Source organism: Dermacentor andersoni, chromosome 6 (genome assembly GCF_023375885.2).
Source record: "Dermacentor andersoni chromosome 6, qqDerAnde1_hic_scaffold, whole genome shotgun sequence".
NCBI classification, from domain to species: Eukaryota; Metazoa; Arthropoda; class Arachnida; order Ixodida; family Ixodidae; genus Dermacentor; species Dermacentor andersoni.
Genome location: NC_092819.1, coordinates 35,322,793 through 35,345,289, shown reverse-complemented (window position 1 = coordinate 35,345,289; position 22,497 = coordinate 35,322,793). Strand labels below are relative to the sequence as shown.

Genomic DNA, 22,497 nt, shown 5'->3' with positions numbered 1-22,497 from the left:
ATCTATAGTTACTTACGTCGAGTTTAGAGCCAGATTTGTGCACAGGTATTACTTTGGCCCTTCGCCAGTCGTCAGGTATCACTGAAGTTTCCAAAGATCGCCTGTAAATTACGTATAAGTATTTTGACGTCCAAACTGCATGTTTTTGCAAAAATGCATCTGATATAAGATCACGGCCACAGGGTTTCTTTACATCCAGTTTTTGTAAGAGTCAAAGAATTACTTGTTGGTCGATATCTATTTCAGGCATTGGATTCTCGAAATGATAATGTAGTTCTGTTAAATACAGATAGAAAAAATTCATTAAATTTGCTTGCTATGACGTCAGGCTGAACAACCGTCTCGTTTGAAACAGTAATCTGCGATACGGTGTGCCACTCCCTCGATAGGTAGCACCAGGATTTTTGTGGTTTATTCGTCATGTAAGAAGGCAGAGTAACAGTGAAAGAACGCTCCTTGGCCATATGTTTATCTTATCTTGTAATAAGCGTAAGAGATCTTGAAGGTCACGTGTGGTTTTCTTTCTGCGCTCCCTTTTAATTTTTCGTTTTAAGTGTATTATTTCGCGCGATACCCAAGGATGTTCTCTGTTCACTCTTTTCTTTCTGAAGGGAATGTAGTTTTCTTCACAAAAGGGTACAATATGCTTAAAACGTAACCATAATTCATTTACGTCATGAAGTAATGAAACCTGCAGAAAGCAGGCGTTTAAATATTCTGAGATAGCATTGTCATCCGCTCTTGAGTAATCCCTGATAACAGCAATCGATGGCTTAACGCATTCACAGTTTCCTAAAATCGGACAGGAGAATACAATAGTTTTATGGTCTGAAATGCTATTTTCAACGTTTAATGTGTTATTTTGAAATAGACTGCTTACGAACATCAGATCAAGCACAGAACATGACGGACCAGCTATTCTAGTCGGTTCGGAAACTAGCTGGTCTAGAGAGAAGGTAAATGACATGAACAATAGTGATTCAGCACTTTTTGCGTCGGAGCTGTTGTGCGAAAGATTAGACCAATTGATTCCTGGTAAATTGAAATCACCCGTGATAATAATATTGGAACGTGAATAAGTGTGTTGTGCAATGTAATCATGCATAACGTCTAGGTATTCAGGGGGCGCATTCGGAGGTCGGTATACGCCACCCAGAAATATGCTTTTTCCATTAAATGTAAGGTTACGCCATACGCTTTCATGGTCAGGTATGCTGTTTAAAACTGTGAATTTTATGTTAGATTTAATTGCGACAGCTACACCTCCCCCCCCCCCCCCCCGCGATTCTCTGTCTTTCCGTATGAGCCGATAAGAAGGTGGAAACACTTCGGATTCCTGGACGCTTTCCTGAAGCCAGGTTTCCGTGATGACTATAACGTGCGGTTGATGGGCTGCAACTATGCTTTCAAGTAGGCTGGACTTATTGACTACGCTGCGCGCATTCAGTGATAACACTCTGATACATTTCGTACGTTGTTGTCACGTGCCATCGCAAGCTGCTGGGCCAGCATGTGCAGAAGTTTTCGGTTTAGATAGTTCAATTCTTCTGTCCTCACACTCATCCCATATAAAGGTGTTGCCATTTATTTTTAGTTTATCAAATGACAGAGATACCTTTGCCCCTTTCGCCTTGTCACTTACTGCAGAACACCATAATTTAGCACGTGTGTCGCATACTTTCTTTGAGAAATCCTCGGATATTGAAATCCGGGTGTTTTTCACCTTGAAGCAGCTTGATAATATTTTGTTTTTCTCAGCGAAGTTGAATAGCCTGATAATAACGGGGCGTGTCCTTTGGCATTGCTTTGTACCAATTCTGTGAACTCGTTCTATTGAGTTAATTTCTATTCCTAGGATCTTCTTAAGTATACCGTGCACTTCTTCTTCAAGTGTTTTAACATCTTCATCAGAGCTCTCTCCTAATCCATAAATTACTAGGTTATTCCGCCTACTTCTATTTTCTAAATCATCGACCTTCGATGCCAGAAATTCTACTTGCATCATGGTAGATTTACAAGATTCCTCGCAGTGTACTATCCTGTCTTCGCATTCTTTCCATAATTCCCTTTCATTCTCAATAACTGTCATTCTTTCTTGCAAATCTGCAACTATTGTCTCCACATTCTTGATATTTGAAGACAGTTGTTTCAGTGTTTTGTTCGTTTCCTTTTGTTCTCTTAGAATGTGTTTCATTAGTTCCCGCTGCGAACATTCATCTGAATCAGAGTAAGGGCCTGGATTTTGTTCGTCTCCGGATGTTAGCAACATTAAGCGGACAACATTAAAACAACCCCGCAAAATAGCAACACAGCATTGTGGACTTGGGAGCACCGTTAACGTTACGCCGTTGTCTCTAACTGAAGAGACTAAATGCTGGTTACTAACCTGCGCGAGCAGAAAAAATTTGATCAGCATCCGTGCTCGTTCGGTGCTTCCAAGTCCACTGAAGGGAACGTCGAAAAGGCTGCTGCTTTTATCCGGGTGCCACGATGTCTCCGTCGACGTCACCGAAGCTGGTCAGGTGGTCCCAGTGCAGTGCACGTGGTACAGCTTCCTGCGACTTGTTTTGTCCGATGAAGCCAGCAGGGCAGACAGCCGGAGGTAGCAGTAGATAGGCCTGATGCAGTGCATGCTCAGACCCTGCGTCGACGAATCCGGTCCTCGACAGCACGATCTGTGCGATCAGAAAAAATTTGATCAGCATCCGTACTCGTTCGGTGCTTCCAAGTCCACTATGATATATGCAACTGAGTCTGTGTTAAATAATAATATGCAAGATAACAGATTATAATTGTATACTGGGAGTCATTTGACACAACTGTATTACAACTAGTTTCCATGTAATAACATGAAAATTTCCATATGTATTTATGTTTAAAAAACTCTTATATTCACACTTTATGCGTAATTGTATTGCTACACCAGCCGCTTCCGTGCCTGTCTGGGAGACCGGAACTTTGTCAAGCCGAAGAGATTTCGGCTTTTTTCCTGGCTCTCCCTTTTTCACCTTGTATCCAGTGGTAAAAATAAAAATAATGATGATGATGATGTAGCAGAATATGATCACAGAACTGAAATGCCACTGTACTGAATTTTGTTAAACTGAAAGGCATTTGCATTGGGCTGAATGGCGTTTCGATGGGGGATACAAAAAAAGTTCGTACAGCTGAATAATTTGCTTAAGTGACGTTCAAGTGGTAGTTTACTGTATATTGGTTTTCTTGGATAAAAGATTTAGTTGGAAACAGTGCCTTGTATGTCCTCATTTTTTCTGAAACATTGCTCGATGAACAAGAGGCGCAAAAAGACGCCTTTCTATTTTGTCTCTTCCGACCTAACTGGCATTTGGCGAATACCTCTTGCGTGCGGGAGAAAGTAAGGAGGGGGGGGGGGGTATATTGGAAAAAATTTGGCAGTGTCTGGCTCCTCCTGGGGTGGTGTTAGAGGTGTGTATGAACCACTGCTTCGATAAATCGAACTCGGTACCTTTTTCTCAGTACAAACATTCGTGAATGTTAACTTCTTATTCTAGCAGTTTAAAAATGTCTGGATAGGCCCTATATCACAATGTCCCAAGCCTCCTATTTTTTTATTTAAGAGGACTTGAAAGCATTCGAACTTCAATGTTAATGAAAAGAATGTTACAACTTTCAATAGCAAGGGATTGCTATAATCAAGACTCCACAAAATGATGCAAAAAGGGCTGTTCTACCATGAACAATTTTCAATATTGTAATTCTGAGAAGCGGTTATTAAGTTTTGAGGAGAAAGTTTGTTGAATGTATGTTCCAGCTTGTAAACCGCGCACAAACTATTTGAGGGCGGTAAGAAGATTCTCTATTGTTTAATATCAAGAGTTGACGAACAGCCACAGTTCAGCAATGTCATGTGTTTTCTCATTTTGAAGAGCAAAAATTATTTCAACATATCTGAGCTATCAACACTACAATAGTAATGACGCTAGCCATTAATCAAGTGGGGGACCAAGATTACAATTTTTTTTTCAGGGTGGGGGGCTCAGCCCCCCCCCCCCCTGAAAATCTCCGGAGGGGGCTCGGGCCCCGGAGCCCCCGACATAGTCACCGTCTATGCTGCTATGTTAACATGGATGGTATTATATGTGCATTTCTCAAGTGAATAAATTAAACAAAGTACACGTAGTTCATTTTCATGGGAAGCAACATTGAAGCAATCAATTTTGCGTCTTTCCATTTTAAGGTGAAAGCCTTAGATGCCTATGCTTTAAAGTCTCATTGTGAGGTACAGAAAATATCATGTGACCCAAGGAAGGCCAGAAGCGAACGAAAACATGTCCAGCCATGTATAAGATATGATTAATGATTATCAGAGTTATCACTATGTGGTACCTGTTTCCAAGTTCCTGTGATGATGTCAAAGGTTATTTCAGATACACCGCTTCATCACTATCATTATATACAGTTCTTTCATATGTGAATGCATAGCTTGTAGAAGACAGGTAGGTACAACCATAATGCAGAATGGACCATTTGTTAAAGAATTGGTTTTCTTCAAATGACGATCCATCTATAAGATTTTTATAATGAGTGGGACATTGCACCAAACTGGTAGCCCATGACGGTGAGGTGCTCATTGTTACCAACCTTCTAGTGAAAAAAATATACTTTCGAAGAACTCCCAAGAAATGTATAGATATATATAGAGTGAAATGCACATTATTGCAGGGACCTGAACTTTAATCAAAGTGGTGACAATAGTGGTCAAAGTTTTCTTATTATTTGTACTAATGCAATGTGAAGATGGGGATCACGATCCTGGCAACGAAAAATGAAAATCGATGATGACAGCGGTCATTGTCAGCTTAAAGAACTGTGTGGACAGACAGACATGGGAAACCAGCACTCACGTGGTGTCGGAGCAAAGCTGGAACTTATGGCTGAGCCAAATAACTTATAAGGGCTGTGGCGCACACGATAGCTGCGCGCGGGTATGATATACTAGAAATCATCAAGCAGTATCTGCCACATGGTGTTAGCGCATGCTGCCTGCACTAATAGATCTCCCACCGAGCTCCTACATCTATACGAATACACAGCTACAAAATGCATGCCGAGATGCAGGATCCGTCCAGTAAAGGGAACAAATTCGCCAGTCGCTTAATATGACATTGACCGACACCTACAGAAGTCGCTTAATCATTTAAATAATTAGGTGAGAATGACTTGGTTCGACAGGCAAGGTTCTGACTGGTGTTGTCGCTTTTTGTGACTGTTGTAGCGGGTCGCTTTTTAAGTCGCGACGATAGATTGGATTTTTTACAAGCACTGCTCCAGGAGGGCACATGCAACCGGAGGCCTCAGGAGAGGACCTGAGGTTATAATAAAGCAGGCGGCGCAGGATCCCCAGGGCACCCAAGGGGTAGTGGGAAGATCAAAGCTGGAAGCAGGGTGGCCCGTAGGATTGGAGTGGCGGAGGCCTAAGCGTGCTGGACTTAAAATAAATATTATGTCCAGCCGCCAACTTGTGACGCCAAGACTTCTGCAACAGCAGTCAGAAGTTTGCCGTTTGACATACTAAGGCAGCAGCGGAAGCGGACGAAGACACAGAAACGTGAAAAAGAGACCCCACGCTACAAGTTAGTAGTATTTTAATGTTTAAATTATGGCAATTGAATAACGCGCAACTGAGCCCTCTCGAAGCGTTCGACGCATGGAAAAATTCGCGAGGACGGTAAGATACCAGTGTGACAGGGGCACAAGCAAGGAACGAAAACGCACACACAGGGTAAACTGTGAAGATGCTATATATTTTGCTATATATGTAATATATGCTCTATCTATCAAGTGACTAGTGCCATGCTATAATCTTCAAAGGTCGCAATGCTTTCGCAATGAAATTGTTGACAGTGTGCGCTGTGTGTGTATCTTGTGTTCCGGCTCACTGCTCATCGCGATCACGCCCGATCCTGATCGAATTTCGCGGTCGTGATTGCCTTCTTTGGACAAAATGAGCGAGAGACCCAATCACAGTCGAGAATTTCGATCCGGATCGGTGCCGATCGCGATGAGAAGTATACGTGTGACACTGGTAGTGACAGAGCAACGCCTTATCATACTCGCCTTCACGGGAGACCACTGACCAAACGACAACAATCGTTCGCGCCAGTGCACTGCGCCAGCAACACCCAAGGAGACGCACGAGGAAAACTTGTACGCGACGCACAGATCGGCAGCCGACACATGGCAAAATACCGGCACGCCTAGGGACAGAACGACCAAAGAAACTGCTCCTCCGTGGTACCTAGGCAAAGGGAGAAATTTCAAGCGCGAACGCCCCCAGATTTTCTCTCTCGCACCCGCTGAAACGACTGGCCAATCCCGTGAACTGGCGTTTCCTCTAATGACCGTCTCGTTTGTTCACCGGCCTCAGCCGGCCTGCGGGGAAACGCATGTTCTGAAACAGCTTCATCGCTGCTGACACCATTCGTGTCCAATTCGGACAAAACAACAAACAGCCATTGCGGCCAACCGTCGTTTCCTTTCGATCTCCATTTTCATCCAGAGTGAAAACACCTATGACATAGTCTTTGTTACACCGATGGCGCCATCTAGAGTGAGTAAAAACAAGCAAGTATATTAACTTACGGCCACTGAGATCCGCCCGGGCCGCCGCAACATCTTCGAGGCCATGTTCAGCCAATACAGCCACTCTAAGCCTACACGCCGAGAATCTGGGTATCGCTTTCGGAAACGGTGTCCACTCATCACGAATACATTGCTGTCGAAGCTTCTGGACACAAAGTTAAACCAAATACAATCCTCAGTTTGAAAGTTACGGGCCACACAGTGGACGACGACGACTTGACAGGTTCGAGGCGGACGGCAGTCGCTTCGGGCGTAGCCGCCATCTTTATTTTTCCGGCGCGGTCGTCTACTCAGTCCGTCCGTCGTCTGGATGCGCTTCGCAGCCGGACCTTTGTATAGGTGTTCTGTGGCCGGACGGGCGGCGGAATAAGCGTCCGCGGCACAGATTTGCGCGGAGCCGTCCGTCGTGTGGATACACCTGTGTCGGTTCGTTTGCTTTCTTCACAGCCTCCCTAAAGTCACCTTCTCAGCTATTGAGGTATGACATATACTTCTATCTCTATTGAGCCATAGGAGTATCGGAACGTGGTTTGTTCACAGGTGCCAACAAGCCCTAGAGCGAGGGGAAAGCCTTACATGCGGAAGCAAAGGCCATATTTGAGGACTTCGTACCTCGCGTACCTCAATGGCCGGAAAAATCGCAAATCCAGAATGGTGCACGTAGGCGGCACATATAAGTTAACATGTGTTGTTGTCCGGTCCGCGCGAACGTTCGTGTGCCTTGTGATGTTTGCCACTGTACAGAGGAAACATCATTGTAGCACGATGGGCACCATGACCTCGGTTTCAGTAACTATATACGCTGTAGCCACTCACTAGCGCAGCGGGTATTAAATATCTTTATAGCATTAAATTGAATGAATTTATGTTTAAAGAGGTAAACATTCACTGTTCTGCGGTCGCTAAGTGCAAGTACTGGCGGTACTGTTATTAGAATGCCTTTGTGGTGGAAATTTCCGCATCTAATGAGTATATATGTGTAATGTCTGTTTTGATGTATCGTTCTTGCAGCAAAAGCTCTAAAGGTGCTCAAATTAAGTGTCATGCACTTATATTTTTCCCTTGCCAAGCTTTTCAGTGGAAAAAATCCTTGTATGCTGTCACGGTGCGGCATTGTTCGAGTCGTCGAAGCACTGATCAGCGGGCGCCTAAAGGTCGAGGAAGTAGGAACCGGTGAGCAAAACAGTAATCAAAACAGGTTTAGAGTTTATTTATTAATTTTTTGGGGGGGCGACCTTGGCGTCCCGAGAGTCTTTTGTAAGAACCCCTGTGCATTCTCTGCCCCCGCTTGTGCATTGAGAAGGTTGCTAAGACGGTAGGGGTGGCGAATACCCCTACTCTGTGTGTCTGTGGAACCTCGTGTCCACAAATTGCTAACAGTGTATGTCTAGGGAAAACGGGGAAGCCGGGAGATGGAAATTCAAGGCGACGAGCAAAACGAGAACAAGGTGAAAGCAGGAGCCAATGTGTCGACAAGTGGACTTCTTCAAGGCGACGTATGCTTTCCTTGCGGTGGGTGCGGAAACGAGCGAAGGTGTGTTAGCGGCGAGGGCGTAGAATTGAGAATAAAGGCGCGCTATGCACAAGGCCAGAGACACGACCGTCTGTCAATCAGTGTCAACGGCCGTATTAGCCGGCGAGTCAACGGCGCGCACAGCAGCCCTCTGTTACCTGTTTCGCTGTCGTGGGCTATGTGTCTCTGAAAGAGGTAATAAAAGGAGCGGCAGAAACCGGTGCTCGTGAAAAAAAAAAAAAAAAAAAAAAATCGTAGAAAATACTGAAATGAAATAAATAAATAAAAGGAAAAAAAAAACGGGAAAATAAGCTATGCAACCAAATTAAGTGTTGTTGCCTATAGCTTGAAATTTAGCTTAGTGAATAGATTCTAAAGCTCCCTTTGAAACATTTATGCCTATTGGTCGCAATGTCTTGAAACTTATGGATAAGGTATCATTCTCTGCATCTTCTTTCTCGTTCAGAACGGAAATTTGACTGTAAGGTGTAGAGTTTAAGTTCATCAAAGTTATGACCTGCTTGGTTGAAATGCTTGGTGACGTCTTTGGCAAGCTTTTTAGCTGTGTCCGCGTGATGTCTGTTTAATCTGACGTTCATTAATTGTCCCATTTTACCGATATATTGTTTCTTACAGAAGGAATATTCAAGCATATAAATCACATCCGAACTTGTATTAGTGAATCTAGATTTGACTTTGCGTGTATAAGTATTTGCGGTACTTTTAATTTTAATGCCACTTTGAAGGAACCTGCAGGTTTTGCACCTGGGGCAACAACGTGCTTTTATTACAGGGAAATGATGTTGACTGACCTTTGCGTGCACTAACATGTCTTTAAAGTTCCTGTTGCGAAGATAGGTAACCCTTGGTACATCCGGGAACACTTTTCTCAGATGCTGGTTACTTGATAATATTGGGTGGTACTTTCATAGGATGTTGTTTATCTTTGGGAGTGCATTAGAATATTTTGTTATAAAGGCTGGCGGTCTCTCAGATTCAGGTGTAGGCTGTTTCTTCGCTAATTCCGACTGTCTCTCCAATCTTGATGCGACATCATAAACTCTATTCAGAGCAACTTGTGGATAGTTTCTTTCTGCTAGCGTTGTTTTAAGCTCATTTAGGTGGTGAATATAATTGTGGTCTTTGCTGCAAATTCTTTTTATTCATTTCGCTTGTTCGACAAAAATTCTTTGCTTTACATGCTATGTCAGACTTTTGCATTATGTCCACAAGCATTCGCACCTAGGCTGCCCCACATTTGTTACCCCACTGCTCATGGCAAAATGAAATAGCAACATGTAGTATGTGTCTGATGGTCCTTTACTACAAAACAGACAGCTTGGAATGGCTTAAGCTGTTCTGACCATAACCTGCTTTTTAACGCACCCCAACAGTTGACTTTCAACTCATTCACGTTGTACCCATAATAATATAATGCCACAAAACTAGTTCCAGCTTCAGCACAATATTAGGATTGTATAATGTTTTAGGAAATGTAGAAAACCACATGTACTTTAGATGAATTATTTTGGGTAGCACAGCACTCCTAAGAGTTATGGAAAGAAAGCAGCCTTATTTATTTCAGTCTCACCTTTGCAATACTTAACATATGCTGTTCTACATTTAAGTATCTTAAAAATGAAGGAAAACTATACACTGTGATTTGGATCGTACTTACAGAAAGTAATACTCAGCAACTTGAAAAAACACAGAGCAAGGCTGTGGATTTTGCTTTTCAGAAATCGCTGTCCACTGATGTGCTCAAGTTGGAGCTGTCAGAAGAAACATCAACTTATTTGTGTACCATCTTGAAGCATAATCCAAACCACAGCATCTACGACAATGCCATGCTTGTGTAATACCTCATTTGTACACCCATTTTCAGTCTATGTGCCTTATTGGCTTCTTTGTACAAGGTAGTAGGAGAAAGTCAACGGGGCGTGTGAATTTCAGTCACCTTTGATTTTATTAGTCCTTAGAAATGCATGTGTGAAAGCAGTATAACAGTGTGAAAAGCTTTACATTGTCATGAAACATGTATATTGCTTTTTCTGTTGCTTGCCAGGTTTTCTTGCATTTGTATAGCTGGTGCCACATGTCTTGGGTGTATTGCACATTTGCATAGTTTTGTGTGCTACATTTAAACATAAGTAATGCTTTCAAATTATCACTGGAGCTTAGATTCTTCCTGGTTGATGACATAATATTAAATCATTTGAAAAAAACATGTGCTGGCACTCTTTGGCCACACAGGGCTGTTGCCCCAATAAAAACACAATAATAACGTTAGTCGAGCATGTGTTTCTCTCATATAGCTTTTCTTGTTTTTCTTGGTTTATGGCAAGAACCTTCTGCGCTCACTTTCACTTTTTTTTCACAGCTGCTTTGGCCAGAGATGTGGCCAACGTCAATATGAAACAAACTGTTGTTGTATTGGCTTTTGCACAAAGGTTTGTGGCAATTCACCACTAGCTTGTGCATGGCCAGCAAAATCTAATATATGGCAGTTATTATATTTGGTTGCAATGCAGAGCTGCAGAGTGCATAATTACAAATTAACTCAAGTGATGGTTATGTGGCTATATTGACAATTTAGGCACCTGGTGTGTAGATCCCAGTAAACTATACGAACTGTCAAAGTAACATAGATGTACTGAAATCTCTAGAGCTATCATTGTGCAATTGAAGCAGCACATTGTAAATGTGAACTGTTAGTTAATGCATAACACGAGCATGCCCTACTATGATCTTTGTCACATGAGAGGTATTTTAGTAAACAAGTAAACGTAACAATGCCAATTTAGAAATATTGCTTAATAATATTATGTCAGCATCTGAACAAAGGGTGTTGAAAGTTGGAGAATTCCTTGCAGGTAAAAATATTCTACTTACAGATGTAGTGTTAAAAATGTAATCATTTATTGTATCTGTGAAATCTTGTCCACAGAAAAGATTACTTTGCCTACTGAGCAGCCTTGTCATAAAGTCAGTAATCCTCTGCAAGGTTGCCCATTATCTACTCCTTATTGTGGTCAACAAACATTAGTCTAATAGACCTCTTCAATAATGCTGACAACAATGTGTGCACATTGGGTTCCCATCACCATCGGGAAGGGTAGTCGTGCGAGCAAGCACAGGACACGCTTAATTTGTGGGCCATGCAGGCTCTGCTACAAGTCTCGTTCAGTTAGCTGTGGTGTTCTAACGTACACACAGCCTGTTCTCTCCATACCATTGCCCTGCAAACGCAAGCTTGGTTGTGCACAAAAGCATAGGTAGAATATATTCTGGCATGTTCATGCGCTTGTGTCCTGAAGGTGTCATTGACTGCTACAATGCAAAAGCAGATACAAGAAGAGGCTTTAACTGCAGGAGCTACAGCTTTTGTTCAATGTTCTGCCATTCCTGATTCTATCGGAGCAAGTTACGCAAAAAGAGGAGCGTGTCATATTGTGAGATCTTATGTACTGGTGTAGCAATCCATCACCTTCATCTAGCATGGCCAAATCGGTCTCAAGTGCTATAATGTATTTGGCCACACGATGGGGTCAGCCAGACGCAGCTGCCACTGGCATCATACCATCCTTCAGTCAAGAAATGAGAGTGCTGTCACCTACAGGGCTTTTAGCGAGTGATGAGCAGCTTACAAAAAAACTGTAACTCATGAGTGTGAAAAATGGTTAATTACCTGTGTGTACGCTGTACACATTCTTTTTAGCTGTAGTTCACTATTACAATTAGTGTGAAATTCAAATGAACGACCGGCACATCCTGCCAGATAGGAATACCTGCCGCAAACCGTGAGTGATCTCGTTTGCCTGACTATTCCACGGAGTGAGGCAAGCCTATTTATTACTTATTACAGAGTGGACTTCTTTGAGGACGTGTTCCCAATTACTTGTAGAAAATAAACATTGTTAGTGATGACACCGATAGTTGCCTTATTCATTAGATCCCAATGTAGCTGTGATTACATGCGATACAGGATGGAGAGTACCGACTATGTGCATCTTGATCCAGAGCTCGCCTTCAGATCCGGAGCTCTCCTGCACTTGTGGGAGTACACAGAGCGTATCCCTACAACCTACAGTGTCATCTTTGCCCGCTAACATTGATCTCGTTAATGTCACTTGGCTAAAGCTGAATAATGCATCTTCTGATGCTACACTAACCTCCCCAGTGTGAGCTTTTTCACCCGAGTGGGACGTAATGATGTGAGACTGAAAACGGCAGCCTGGCCTCACTGTTGCACACAGAAATATTAGTTTACTTAGTGTTATACATAAATTCCTTCATAAAATAACCACCATAAAACTACGAAGTAGTTGTGATAACATAGCTCACAGAAAATTCAAATGCAATTCAAAACTGCTTTATGTATACTTACGCTTGTTGTGTTGATAATTAGTTCATTGTTGCTAACACATTGCTCCCCTCTTTCTCTTTCTAGATGTGTTCTACTGGCGGGTGGAAAACATTATTTTTGGACCCCCATGTTCTATCTTCTGTACAATGTGTGATGTTACTTTTCGTTAGTTACTGTGCAATGTAAAATTTCATGCATCTTTGTGACTGGTCCTTTCAGTAGCACTTGTTTTGTTTTGCACAATATGGTGTAATATTTTTTTGGTTGGGTTCATGTATTTGCTTCCTCTAGGTTCTAGTATGTACACTGCTTTGCTGGAGTTCCTTGCATAATTATTTTGTTTCAGCCTTTCCATTATATCTGTTTATATAATTATATTCATAATTTCGTTTATTCTTTTTTAATATGTACATGTAAGTATATTTAAATGGTAATTCAGTGTTTAAGGTTCACAAAGCATTCTGTTCAGGTCTGTTTCAGCATATAAATGACAGTGTTTCTTGAATGTTTGTGGATTGTTAATTCTCTTGATGTTTTAATTATTGCACTAGTAGCGTGTCATCTTTTGGTATCTATTGGATGCTGGGCGGGAAGTTGACTGATCACACTTGAATGTTCATTTAGTACAAGCAATAACTATTTATTATACTGCTGCTTACAAGAAATGCATAGTTTCACTAGAGGTTGTGCTGTGAATCTGCTAGGTGTTTTTTAAGTTCTCTTTCATTCGTTTCTGCATTTTGTCTTCTTCAGTGCCCTTGTTCATTCATCCTCAGCACTGAAGCACTAATTGCAAATCCAAGAAAGTGTTTATTTTACTTTCTGTTTTACAGAATTGTATGCTTTGTAATTCTAGATTTTTATAAGACATGTTAATATAAAAGAATATTAAAAATATATTGCACGTAAAATATATTTTTTTGTAAGGCCATAGTCCTGCAATGGCAACAGATCATTTGTATGCTATACAGCTTATTAAATTTCTATGTCTACACAACGAGAAATTTGTCTGTCACATTAGACAATGAATGACTCATACCCCCTGTAAGCAAGGGCTCATAATCCCGTAAGCAAGCAAAAAATGCAGTGTCTCATACCCAGGTAAGGCAGAGGCTTCAAGCGCTCGGTAAAGTGAAGCGAGCATTCATTAAAATCGCCCATACAACCCGCACATCGACCATCCTTGCTAGCAAGTGCTGCAGTGACCACCCTTGCGGCAGTGATGCTTCTCTCAGACAACTTGTGTTTGTCACTCCGCTAGCCCTCTTGCGGCTAAGCGGACAGCACATGCGCATTCGCACTTCCGCACTGCTCAGGTACTGAGCGAAGCATAAGAACGCCAAAGTAAAACACTCTGTTGTATCTGGTTCAGCTTTTTTGCAATGTTAGCATCATTTTCTTGATTGCGCACCTTTTATCAGTAGTTGTTAAGGCTATTGATGTGTTTTATGCTCATCAAAAGAAAGTATGTAACAATTAAATAACTCACAAAGATCAGGTATTGCTTCAGCATGGCAGGACACAATACCTGATCACTGTGTGCGTATTTACTGAGTATTGCACATTGCTGTATATTCTAAATATGAAGCATAGATGTGTGCAATCTAGTGTAGAACCTTGTTGTAGTAAAAACCTTGTTCTGTAACAAGCACCACGTCATGATGCATATGCTGCCTGCAGAAATTTTGTTTTACAGAGTGTTATGCAATAGATAGGTAAAGAATAAAGGGCCACCATAAACCCACGAAATACTGGTAATAACGCAGTACGCTGAACCAAAAGCAACCACTGTTAGTTCAAAACTGCATCGTGCAAGCATTCTTCTTATTTGTGAAACCATGCTGTGTTACATCCTTCATTAAAAATAGATAGTTGCTCTTGTATGGCCAATGGAAAGGGTACAACTCATCTATATATGTTTATGATACCATCAACTATGTGTTTGATTCAGAGGCTTATGCTTAAGCAGCAGAGTGCTCGTTTTGGCATAGTACTTCGGGTTTCTCATAAATAAAACGTCCCAATTAAACAAAAATTTGTCCTGGATGAAGGATCAAACCTAGGACCAACGCCTACTGTTGGGCCATTTCTGTCATCAAAATTTTTTTGAAGCAACTGGCAGTAACATATTTGTTTATTGCAATGCACAGTGTGTGTAATTCTTATGTGAAAAACATCAAGGATGTCATTAAGATACTGTAACAAAGAAGGAAAACGCTGAAATATATTTACTGTAGTTACATGTAGCAGTTTACCATAACATACAATATAGTGAATATTGGCTTGAGACAAGATGCTGTCCTCTTCATCTAATCACTGAGCAGATAATCTTAATCAGCATTTAGTAATTGTCCCATGACAACATTGTTGAAGGTTCATCCTGTCATACTTGGCTGCCAGCAGCAGCTTGCACTGGTACTACACTACACATCCTCTCACTTTGATATATTATTATTCAAAATAGGTTTGTAGCAATAATAGGTGTGGAATTTGCAAACTTTGTCAGTGAGCAATGTCAAATGCCTTGAGCAAATCAATATGGTCAACCAGCAGTGCTCTTGTTTTATGAGATTTGACTTCACCCTCAATACTTCTTGAAATGAGGGAGAAGCAGATTTTTAGCATTGTTGTGCATGTTATTTACTTTATTTTGCATTTAATAATTACTGTTTTGTTTCAAATAAGCATTAGGTAACTACTCTGTCTTGTTTTTTTGTTTTTTTGTGCAGCATCGGTGCAGGCGAGCTCTCCAACAGCTGTGAATGGTGAGATACCACATCAAGGATACTTCCACCATGACTGTGAGACTGATGAACAGTCTAATGTGAAAGCAAACAATGAGGTTCATGTGGATTGGCCATTTGAATGCTGTTTGTGCCTTGAGCGCTTCTTGCTGAAGGAAACACTGAACAAACACCTGTGCACCCACACAGGTAAGGTATTTCAGTGTCCCTTATGCCCTCAGAGCTTCACACGAAGAGCTCTTCTAAAGAGACACCAGCGCATCCACACAGGCGAGAGGCCATATGAGTGCCCTTTATGTCCTCAGAAGTTCTCACAAGGGGATCATTTGAAAAGACACCTTCGCATCCACACAGGAGAGAAGCCATTTCAGTGCCCCTCATGTCCTCGGAGCTTCAGGCAAAGGGGTCATTTGAAAACTCACCTTCGCATCCACACAGCCGAGAGGCCATTTCAGTGCCCTTAGGCCCCCAGAGCTTGTCATAAAAGTATGTCTTAAAAGAACACTTGCACATCCACATAGGTGAGAGGCCACTTCAATGCTCTGAATGCCCTCGGAACATTTTGACAGTACAAAGAAATTCGTAAGACAACTATAACACCGTCGTTCTAGTAGTTAAAATATGGCTACGTTATCACTACTTTAACATTATCTTTGTGGTAAAGCGTAACAACTATCTTATTTCACTTTTTTTAACCTTCCTGTGGAGTGCTCTGAACTGACCAGTCATATGTGCTGTAGGTTGCAAGCTCAAGGAATACTTCTGTATCTACATATTAGAACGACCGTACTGCTTCATCGTCTTCTCCAAATCCTTTTTGCAAGCCACTCACTCAACACATATGAACATTGCACTATTATACCACCAAGTATGCCACTAGCCGTGTGAGGTGTATTTTACATTTTAAATGCGAGTCTGAACAGGGAATCTGGACAGATGTGCGGTATGCTGCATGGCGTTCTGGTACATCAGGAAGTGCAAGTGCTATTGTATGCTCTTATTGCAGAACTGCTAAGTGACGTCTGAGAATGTGCCAGCATCATCTAGCAGGTTGTTCTATTATGCTAAAACATCGTGAAACGCAAACCTGGACCTTAGGTGAAACATGTTCGGATGATAACATGGTACCTTAGTGAAGTATATATTACGGCAGTTTTGATGGCACTTGTGGTGGGAATGAACAGATTCTGAATTGGCAAGTTGTTCCATCTTGTTGAGAGAGTAGCTGAGGCCAGCTATATACATGTTGCAGAGATGTTCCTTGTAATGAGAATCAGCCTATCACAGCGGCGATAACTATGCGATTTTCTTTATGTGATGGCACAAATGTGCGCACTTTGGTATGTACATATTCTTTCTCAAAAGGGACGATGCCAATAGGAGCATGAGTGAAGAGCTATAGATTGGCTGTTGTGTAGGGTTTAATGACACAAGGTCCAGGCCTGGCCAAAGAGCATCAAGCAAGTCACTGTGAGTCGTAATGGAGAAATGAAAAATTATAGGTGCTGAAAAGCTGTCAAGAGGGAGAAGTAGTGCTCATGTTACTAACAGGTGCTTTGAGCAATGGCGATGCATAAAAATTTCCAGACTTCTCAGATTAGGGTGCCATAAATCACACAGTGACTTTGTTTCTTTTGACAAGCTCTGTGCATGTAGTATTGTGATGGGATGCTGGCCTTGAAAGTTCACTGTTAAAACAACTTCGTTTTTATTTATTGTACCTAGATTATGTTGCTAATAGGTGGCTTATGTTGTATTTGTTGCTGCACTGTTTCATGGTTATAATTTGTAATGTTACTTTTTGTTAGTGGCTGTGCCTCCGGTAATCTTTTTGCATGTGTGTGACTGGTGCCTTAACAGTAGATGGGCGTGTTCAGAAAAGTTCAGCCGGCTATGTCCGGTGACGACCATATTTAATTTTGACCAAAATGTATATCTCGCTGCATGAGTACCAAGAAAAGGTAAACCAAACTTAGCTTTGCAAGAAAAAGATCGTTCCTCACCAGAAAAATGTGGAAGTGCCCAGCCAGTCGGAAGCGCTTTCTGTGAGTTTTGCTGAATCTGCATTTGGGTTAGCTCTAAAAAAAAAGTGTTGTGGCTATGGCTCTAACAATATTTATTGATACAGTACGGGTCAGTATCATTGCGTGAAACATTCGACAATATTGGCCAAAGTCCAGATTTTCTTTCCTCCCTCTTTATAAAGAGCACATTTTTCAAGTTTCATCATTGTTTGCCATAAATGTTAAAACTTGAGCCAAACATATTTCCTTACTTGGCACTATAAGCTCAGGAGAAGCCCTCAAGTTTAGGTCTGTTGTTAAATTGGCAGTACTTTAAGAATATTAAAAAAGAATACCATCCTTGATTTTCCTTGAAATTTTCCAAATTAGGCCTTTGACTTGAAGCAATGCAATCTGGAAAAAAACATGTTGCATCATTTTTTTTGTTTCAGAATTATAAAGTGAGAAATGTGACTGAATAAATGGTAGCGTTGGTGTGACATGCAGCTCACGGCAAAGCCTGCCATGAGCCAACAGATTGGGGGGTGCATTGCAGACAACTCTTGGAAATTGGTTTGTTTTTCTTGCCACTCAGGCGCCAAAATGTATTTTTTAAATGAAAATTCAAAAAGTTCACCACACATGCCTGACTGAACTTATCTCGATACACCCTGATGTCATTTGGCACACAATAAGATCCAATCTTTTGTGTTAGTGTCATATTCTTGTTATTTCTAGCTTCTAGTATGTATGAGAGTTTTTTGAACTTCTTTCGTTATGACAATGGTCTCACCTTTTTCATTCTCGTCTTGCATATAAGTTATTTCTTGCTGTAATTAACGATTTAATTGTTTACTACAGAATCAGTTCTGTAAATCGGTTTTCAGTTCATTAAATAAGTTACTGTTTTGTGAATGTGCGTTGTTAATTCTTGTTAGCATTTCAATGCTTGTGCTCATGGCATGTAATCTTTCAAATTATTAGCATTTTACTGTGTTTAATACTCGAAGAGAAGTTGGGTGACAGCATTTTCCAGTTAATTTATTATTGCCATTCAGTTCAGTGGTTATGACAGATTTCCATCAGGAATTTAAATTATGATGCAAGTGTTGTGAGCCATATGTGCTTTTTATTGTGGTAGCAATGCTGTGGACACTCCAGGCAAATTTTCACCGTCACCGTGGTGTTCCGGCAATAACACTGTGTTTGTGGTCAGATCATACGAAGCCAACAAAGAATGACACCAAGAACAGCATAGAAAAAATTTTTAGTTTTTCATTGAAATATAGAAATGACAAATAAATGGAAATGAAAGTAGATGGACAACTAAGCCACATCTTTGCATTACGCGCACGATGCTCTTACCAATTACGCTACCGTGGCACCGTTTTCCTATCTACTTTCTTGGATATTTATGTTTTACTTACTAGAACCAACCCTCGGAGGGTTGGCCAGCACCACCACTCACAGCCCTGGCACCAAATGTGGAACATTCTGTCTGCCTTAGGTGTCACGTCGCAGAGTGACACACGTAATGCATCACACGCGTAATGCCAACACGTGGGTTTGTATCCCATCTGTGGCCAGTTGTTTTTTCATCTTCTTTCATTTGAATTTGTTATCATTTCTTTATTTAAGAACTACAAATAATTTCCTTTATCCTGTCCTTGGTGTTATTGTTTGTTGGCTTCTTATGTTTTGGTCCTTGGTTTCTTTCTTCTGATTCATATATATTTTTATGTATATATATAAAGAAAGTTGTCTGACAGCCAGTATTCAAGCAAAGAACCTCTAGGACAGAGGCCCGATACTCTAACCCAGGGGTTCCGTGAGTGGCCAACCAAATCTGAATCCATCCCCTCATCGGGGTATTTTTACATTGGAGTTTGTATTTGACACAACCACGGCACGCCACATCCACACTTCGGTAGTCTTCGCGAGAAAGGTCATCATGGCGGTGGTGTTCAAGGCTCATCGCTGTTTGATTGACAGGACCCAGGTCTCTATACTGGATGAATTTAATTCGTGCTTGCGGGTTTCTTCGAAAGAGAATGGACTTTATGTCCTGGAAACTGAATGCCACTTTCGAATGTGGCAGCGTGTCGACTCATTGTCGACACATTGGCCATTCGCGTATTGCAACAGCACGGCGCTGTGTGTGCTGTTGTTACTGATGTTATAGTGTGCACTGATGTTATAGTGCGCCTTTCGAGCAGTTTCCTATATACAGGCTGGTTTGATTCCTTACAGTGTCCGTTTCTACTCCTGAATAAAAATGCGGAATAACCACCTCAACTCGCATTACGTAGATCGGGGTCCCATGTGGCTGGGAGGCGCATGCCTTTAGGATTAGCATTATGATCGGTATACGGGGGGCTACCCAAAAGTACAGGGAATTTGGTCATAAAAATATATACGCACCATAACTCCTAGTCTGAATTGTCTCCTTTGAAGTAGTCACCTTGAGCATGAATAAAGCAATCCCATCATTTCTACCACGATGTTGTGCATCTGTGGAATCCTTCAGGTGTGAGTGCATTGACCACCTCCAGTGATTCTGACTGGATCTCTTCAACTGTGCTTTCAGCCTCAATTTTCAATCGGGAACAAGAAAAAGTCACAGGGGGTGAGGTCAGATGAATAGAGCTGTTGAAGATCAGCACTGTGATGTGTTTGAAAGTCGGGAATGTGTCGAAAAGCAAGTAATGTGTGAGCACCTCATTTTGGTGGAGAAGCCAATTGTTCTTCCGCTTCCCTGGATGTTTGCGCCGGATGCTCTCCTTTGAAAACCTTACAGCAAAACTTGCTATTGATGGTTTATGTCCAGAAGGTATAAGTTCCTTACGTACAATTCCCACTCCCGGAGTGACTGAACTGATCCATTCCACTCCTGTAATTCCAGTAAATTAAGCACTTTTATTACAATTATTCACTACTAGGGCTTGCAAATAATGTAACAGTATGTAACAAATAATGTTACATACTGTTATTTCGCACAAAGATGAACATGCTTTCTGGCCTGTTATCTGTCCAGGACTTTCTTGCCTGTAATCAATGTAATTAATTATCATTAGAGTAATGCAAAGTGCATAGTAATTTTATGCTCTGTGACCCATGGAAGGTGATCACAGTTATTTCAGGAAAAAAACAGGCAAGGAAAATTAAGATTGTGTTCTTTGCTGTAGGAGAATGGGGCTATCGCAGTAAATGAGTTCAGAGCCGAAGAAATCACTGGAGTCTGCTGCTCTTTTTGTATCACGTTTACCGCGCAATTTTCCAGCACACCTTTGTGACCGCTTATTATCGTACCTCCTGGACACTCGACAGTGTTCGAGAATACATGATGCACTTTCCAAATCACCGTGCCCTCGGGCAGTGTGTAAACACTTCCAATGTGGCCATTTATAAATTGCATCCCTTTGTCGTACATAAAGCATGCTCTTGCTAAATTGAATATTTCTTCACAACTTGACTTCTTCACTACAAATGTTAAATCGTCCACTAAAACTGAGGAGTTACCCAGCTTAACACCTTAACTGAAAGATAATGATTTAACCCTAACTAAATGTTACTCTTCAGATGCACTTCAACATTGGAATGAAAGAAGTGTTGTGGGTCATCAGAAATGTAGAATTTGTGCAATACAGTGTTGTTTATAATTAACACTGCAGAGGTAGCCACTGGAAGAGTCTTAGTGAGGAGAAGTGTAAATTTACCGCTTTTACAGTCGTGCTTCAAATTTACATTTAGTGCTTCGGGATTATGTATCCATTCCATACCAACTCCATTCTGGAATCTCGGGCTCCCATTTCATTCTCATTCCACCTGCCAAACTAGTACCAGCATTCCATTCCATTCCAGCTGATTGGAAATGTGGAATGATTCCGTAGTCATTCCAACTCCACAGTCGTCACTTCACAACTCGAAGGCCTCCCCCTGTCTAGCATGCACGTGCAGACTCACACACATGCGCACATGCACACACAAAATTTCATGTGAATGCCAATTAAGATGCTTTATCAACTAATAATGCACAAAGCACAAATAAGTTTAGAAAAAGCATTAAAAAATAAGAACACTGAAAAAACAGCAATACGCAAACGAAATCATTTCAAGCTCCACAGAAGCTTATTAAGATTTACATTTCATGGAAGAACTCAAAATCACTTTGTAGTGCAAAGCAGAAGTGGTGCTCCCTTCAAGGTGCCAGATCATCTTACAGTTCAAGGCATGGATCGGACCGGAGATTTAACGGACTCATTGACGTAGACCCTGAAGCTGTGAAATGCTTGTGAGTAAAAATTAAGGGAACCTCGTCCTTGAAAACACCATACATGTAGTACAGTGTTCTCTCTCTCTTGTACACACACACACACACACACATTATTAGGGATACACTTCGTGTTTGTCTCGTTTAATGTTTAATCCAAAAATCCCATGCGAGGGCTGAATCGTCATACTCTTCTGCATGCTGAACCGACCGACTGAGAACATGAAGCTCCTCCAGGAAGCGCAATCATTGCTGGACGTGACAACCATTTTCAAAGCATATAAGTAACCTACAAAGTTCAATTTCTTGGTACGCGTAAACCAAAACTTGGCCCTCTTTTCTCAAAATATGCAATTTCTATTGTTTGCTCCTGTCAGGGAACATGTTCTAGTGTAGGAACAGCCTAAAATGAAATTGACAGACAGTCAGAAGTGACACATGTCTTTTGAAAGAAATTGTCAACATTGTGATGGTATTGTAATGGTTCTCCACTTTCAACATGGTCGTTTTTGCCACCATATCTAGGGTAAGTTATGAATACGCAAACAAATTTGACCGTCAGAACTGTCAGACGTTTTGAATCTTGATGGTCTTAAGAAACTGCAGTGCTATGTCGACTATCTGTAGCCAGTGATTCAAAACTTCTGTTATTTCAAAATCCTATAGTTTCGTGCTGTAATGTGTGCAAATGCTTTGCGCGGCTGATCATAATGCTTTATCCGTACCCCTCACCCTTAGGTTTACCCGCTGTGGTTGCTCAGTGGCTATGGTTTTGGGCTGATGAGCACAAGGTCACGGGATCGAATCCCGGCCCCGGCGGCAGCATTTCGGTGGTGGCGAATTGCGAAAACACCAGTGTACTTAGATTTAGGTGCACGTTGAAGAACTCCAGGTGGTCGAAATTTCCGGAGTCCTCCACTGCAGTGTGCCTCATAATCGAAAAGTGGTTTTGGCACGTAAAACCCCATAATTTTTTT

General features: G+C 41.5%; 2 protein-coding genes across 20 annotated transcripts in view; one reads left to right on the top strand and one right to left on the bottom strand.

Annotated features, from left to right (window-relative positions):
- LOC126538776 (uncharacterized) overlaps positions 1-6,379 on the bottom strand; it is a 59,266-nt gene extending 52,887 nt beyond the window's left edge. The window contains exons 1-3 of one of the 11 annotated variants that reach the window (XR_011895125.1): positions 6,100-6,366; positions 2,387-2,675; positions 17-101 (exon numbers count right to left, since the gene is read on the bottom strand). Coding sequence is in view for 5 of the 11 variants with exons in the window: in XM_072288694.1 (XP_072144795.1) it covers positions 2,387-2,416 (30 nt within the window). In the remaining 6 variants the exon portion in view is untranslated. Of the gene's footprint in view, positions 1-16; positions 102-2,386; positions 2,676-6,099 lie in introns of all 11 variants that reach the window. The other 10 variants (XR_011895124.1, XR_011895126.1, XR_011895128.1 and 7 more) reach the window with 10 other exon arrangements.
- Positions 6,380-6,454: 75 nt separating this feature from the next.
- The window catches only part of LOC129382313 (uncharacterized), a 22,574-nt gene continuing 6,531 nt past the window's right edge, over positions 6,455-22,497 (top strand). The window contains exons 1-5 of one of the 9 annotated variants that reach the window (XM_055066141.2): positions 7,708-7,797; positions 9,877-9,992; positions 10,518-10,587; positions 12,588-12,651; positions 15,233-15,436. In XM_055066141.2, the coding sequence (XP_054922116.2) occupies positions 9,985-9,992; positions 10,518-10,587; positions 12,588-12,651; positions 15,233-15,436 (346 nt within the window). In that variant the 5' untranslated portion in view covers positions 7,708-7,797; positions 9,877-9,984. The other 8 variants (XM_072288691.1, XM_055066145.2, XM_055066146.2 and 5 more) reach the window with 8 other exon arrangements.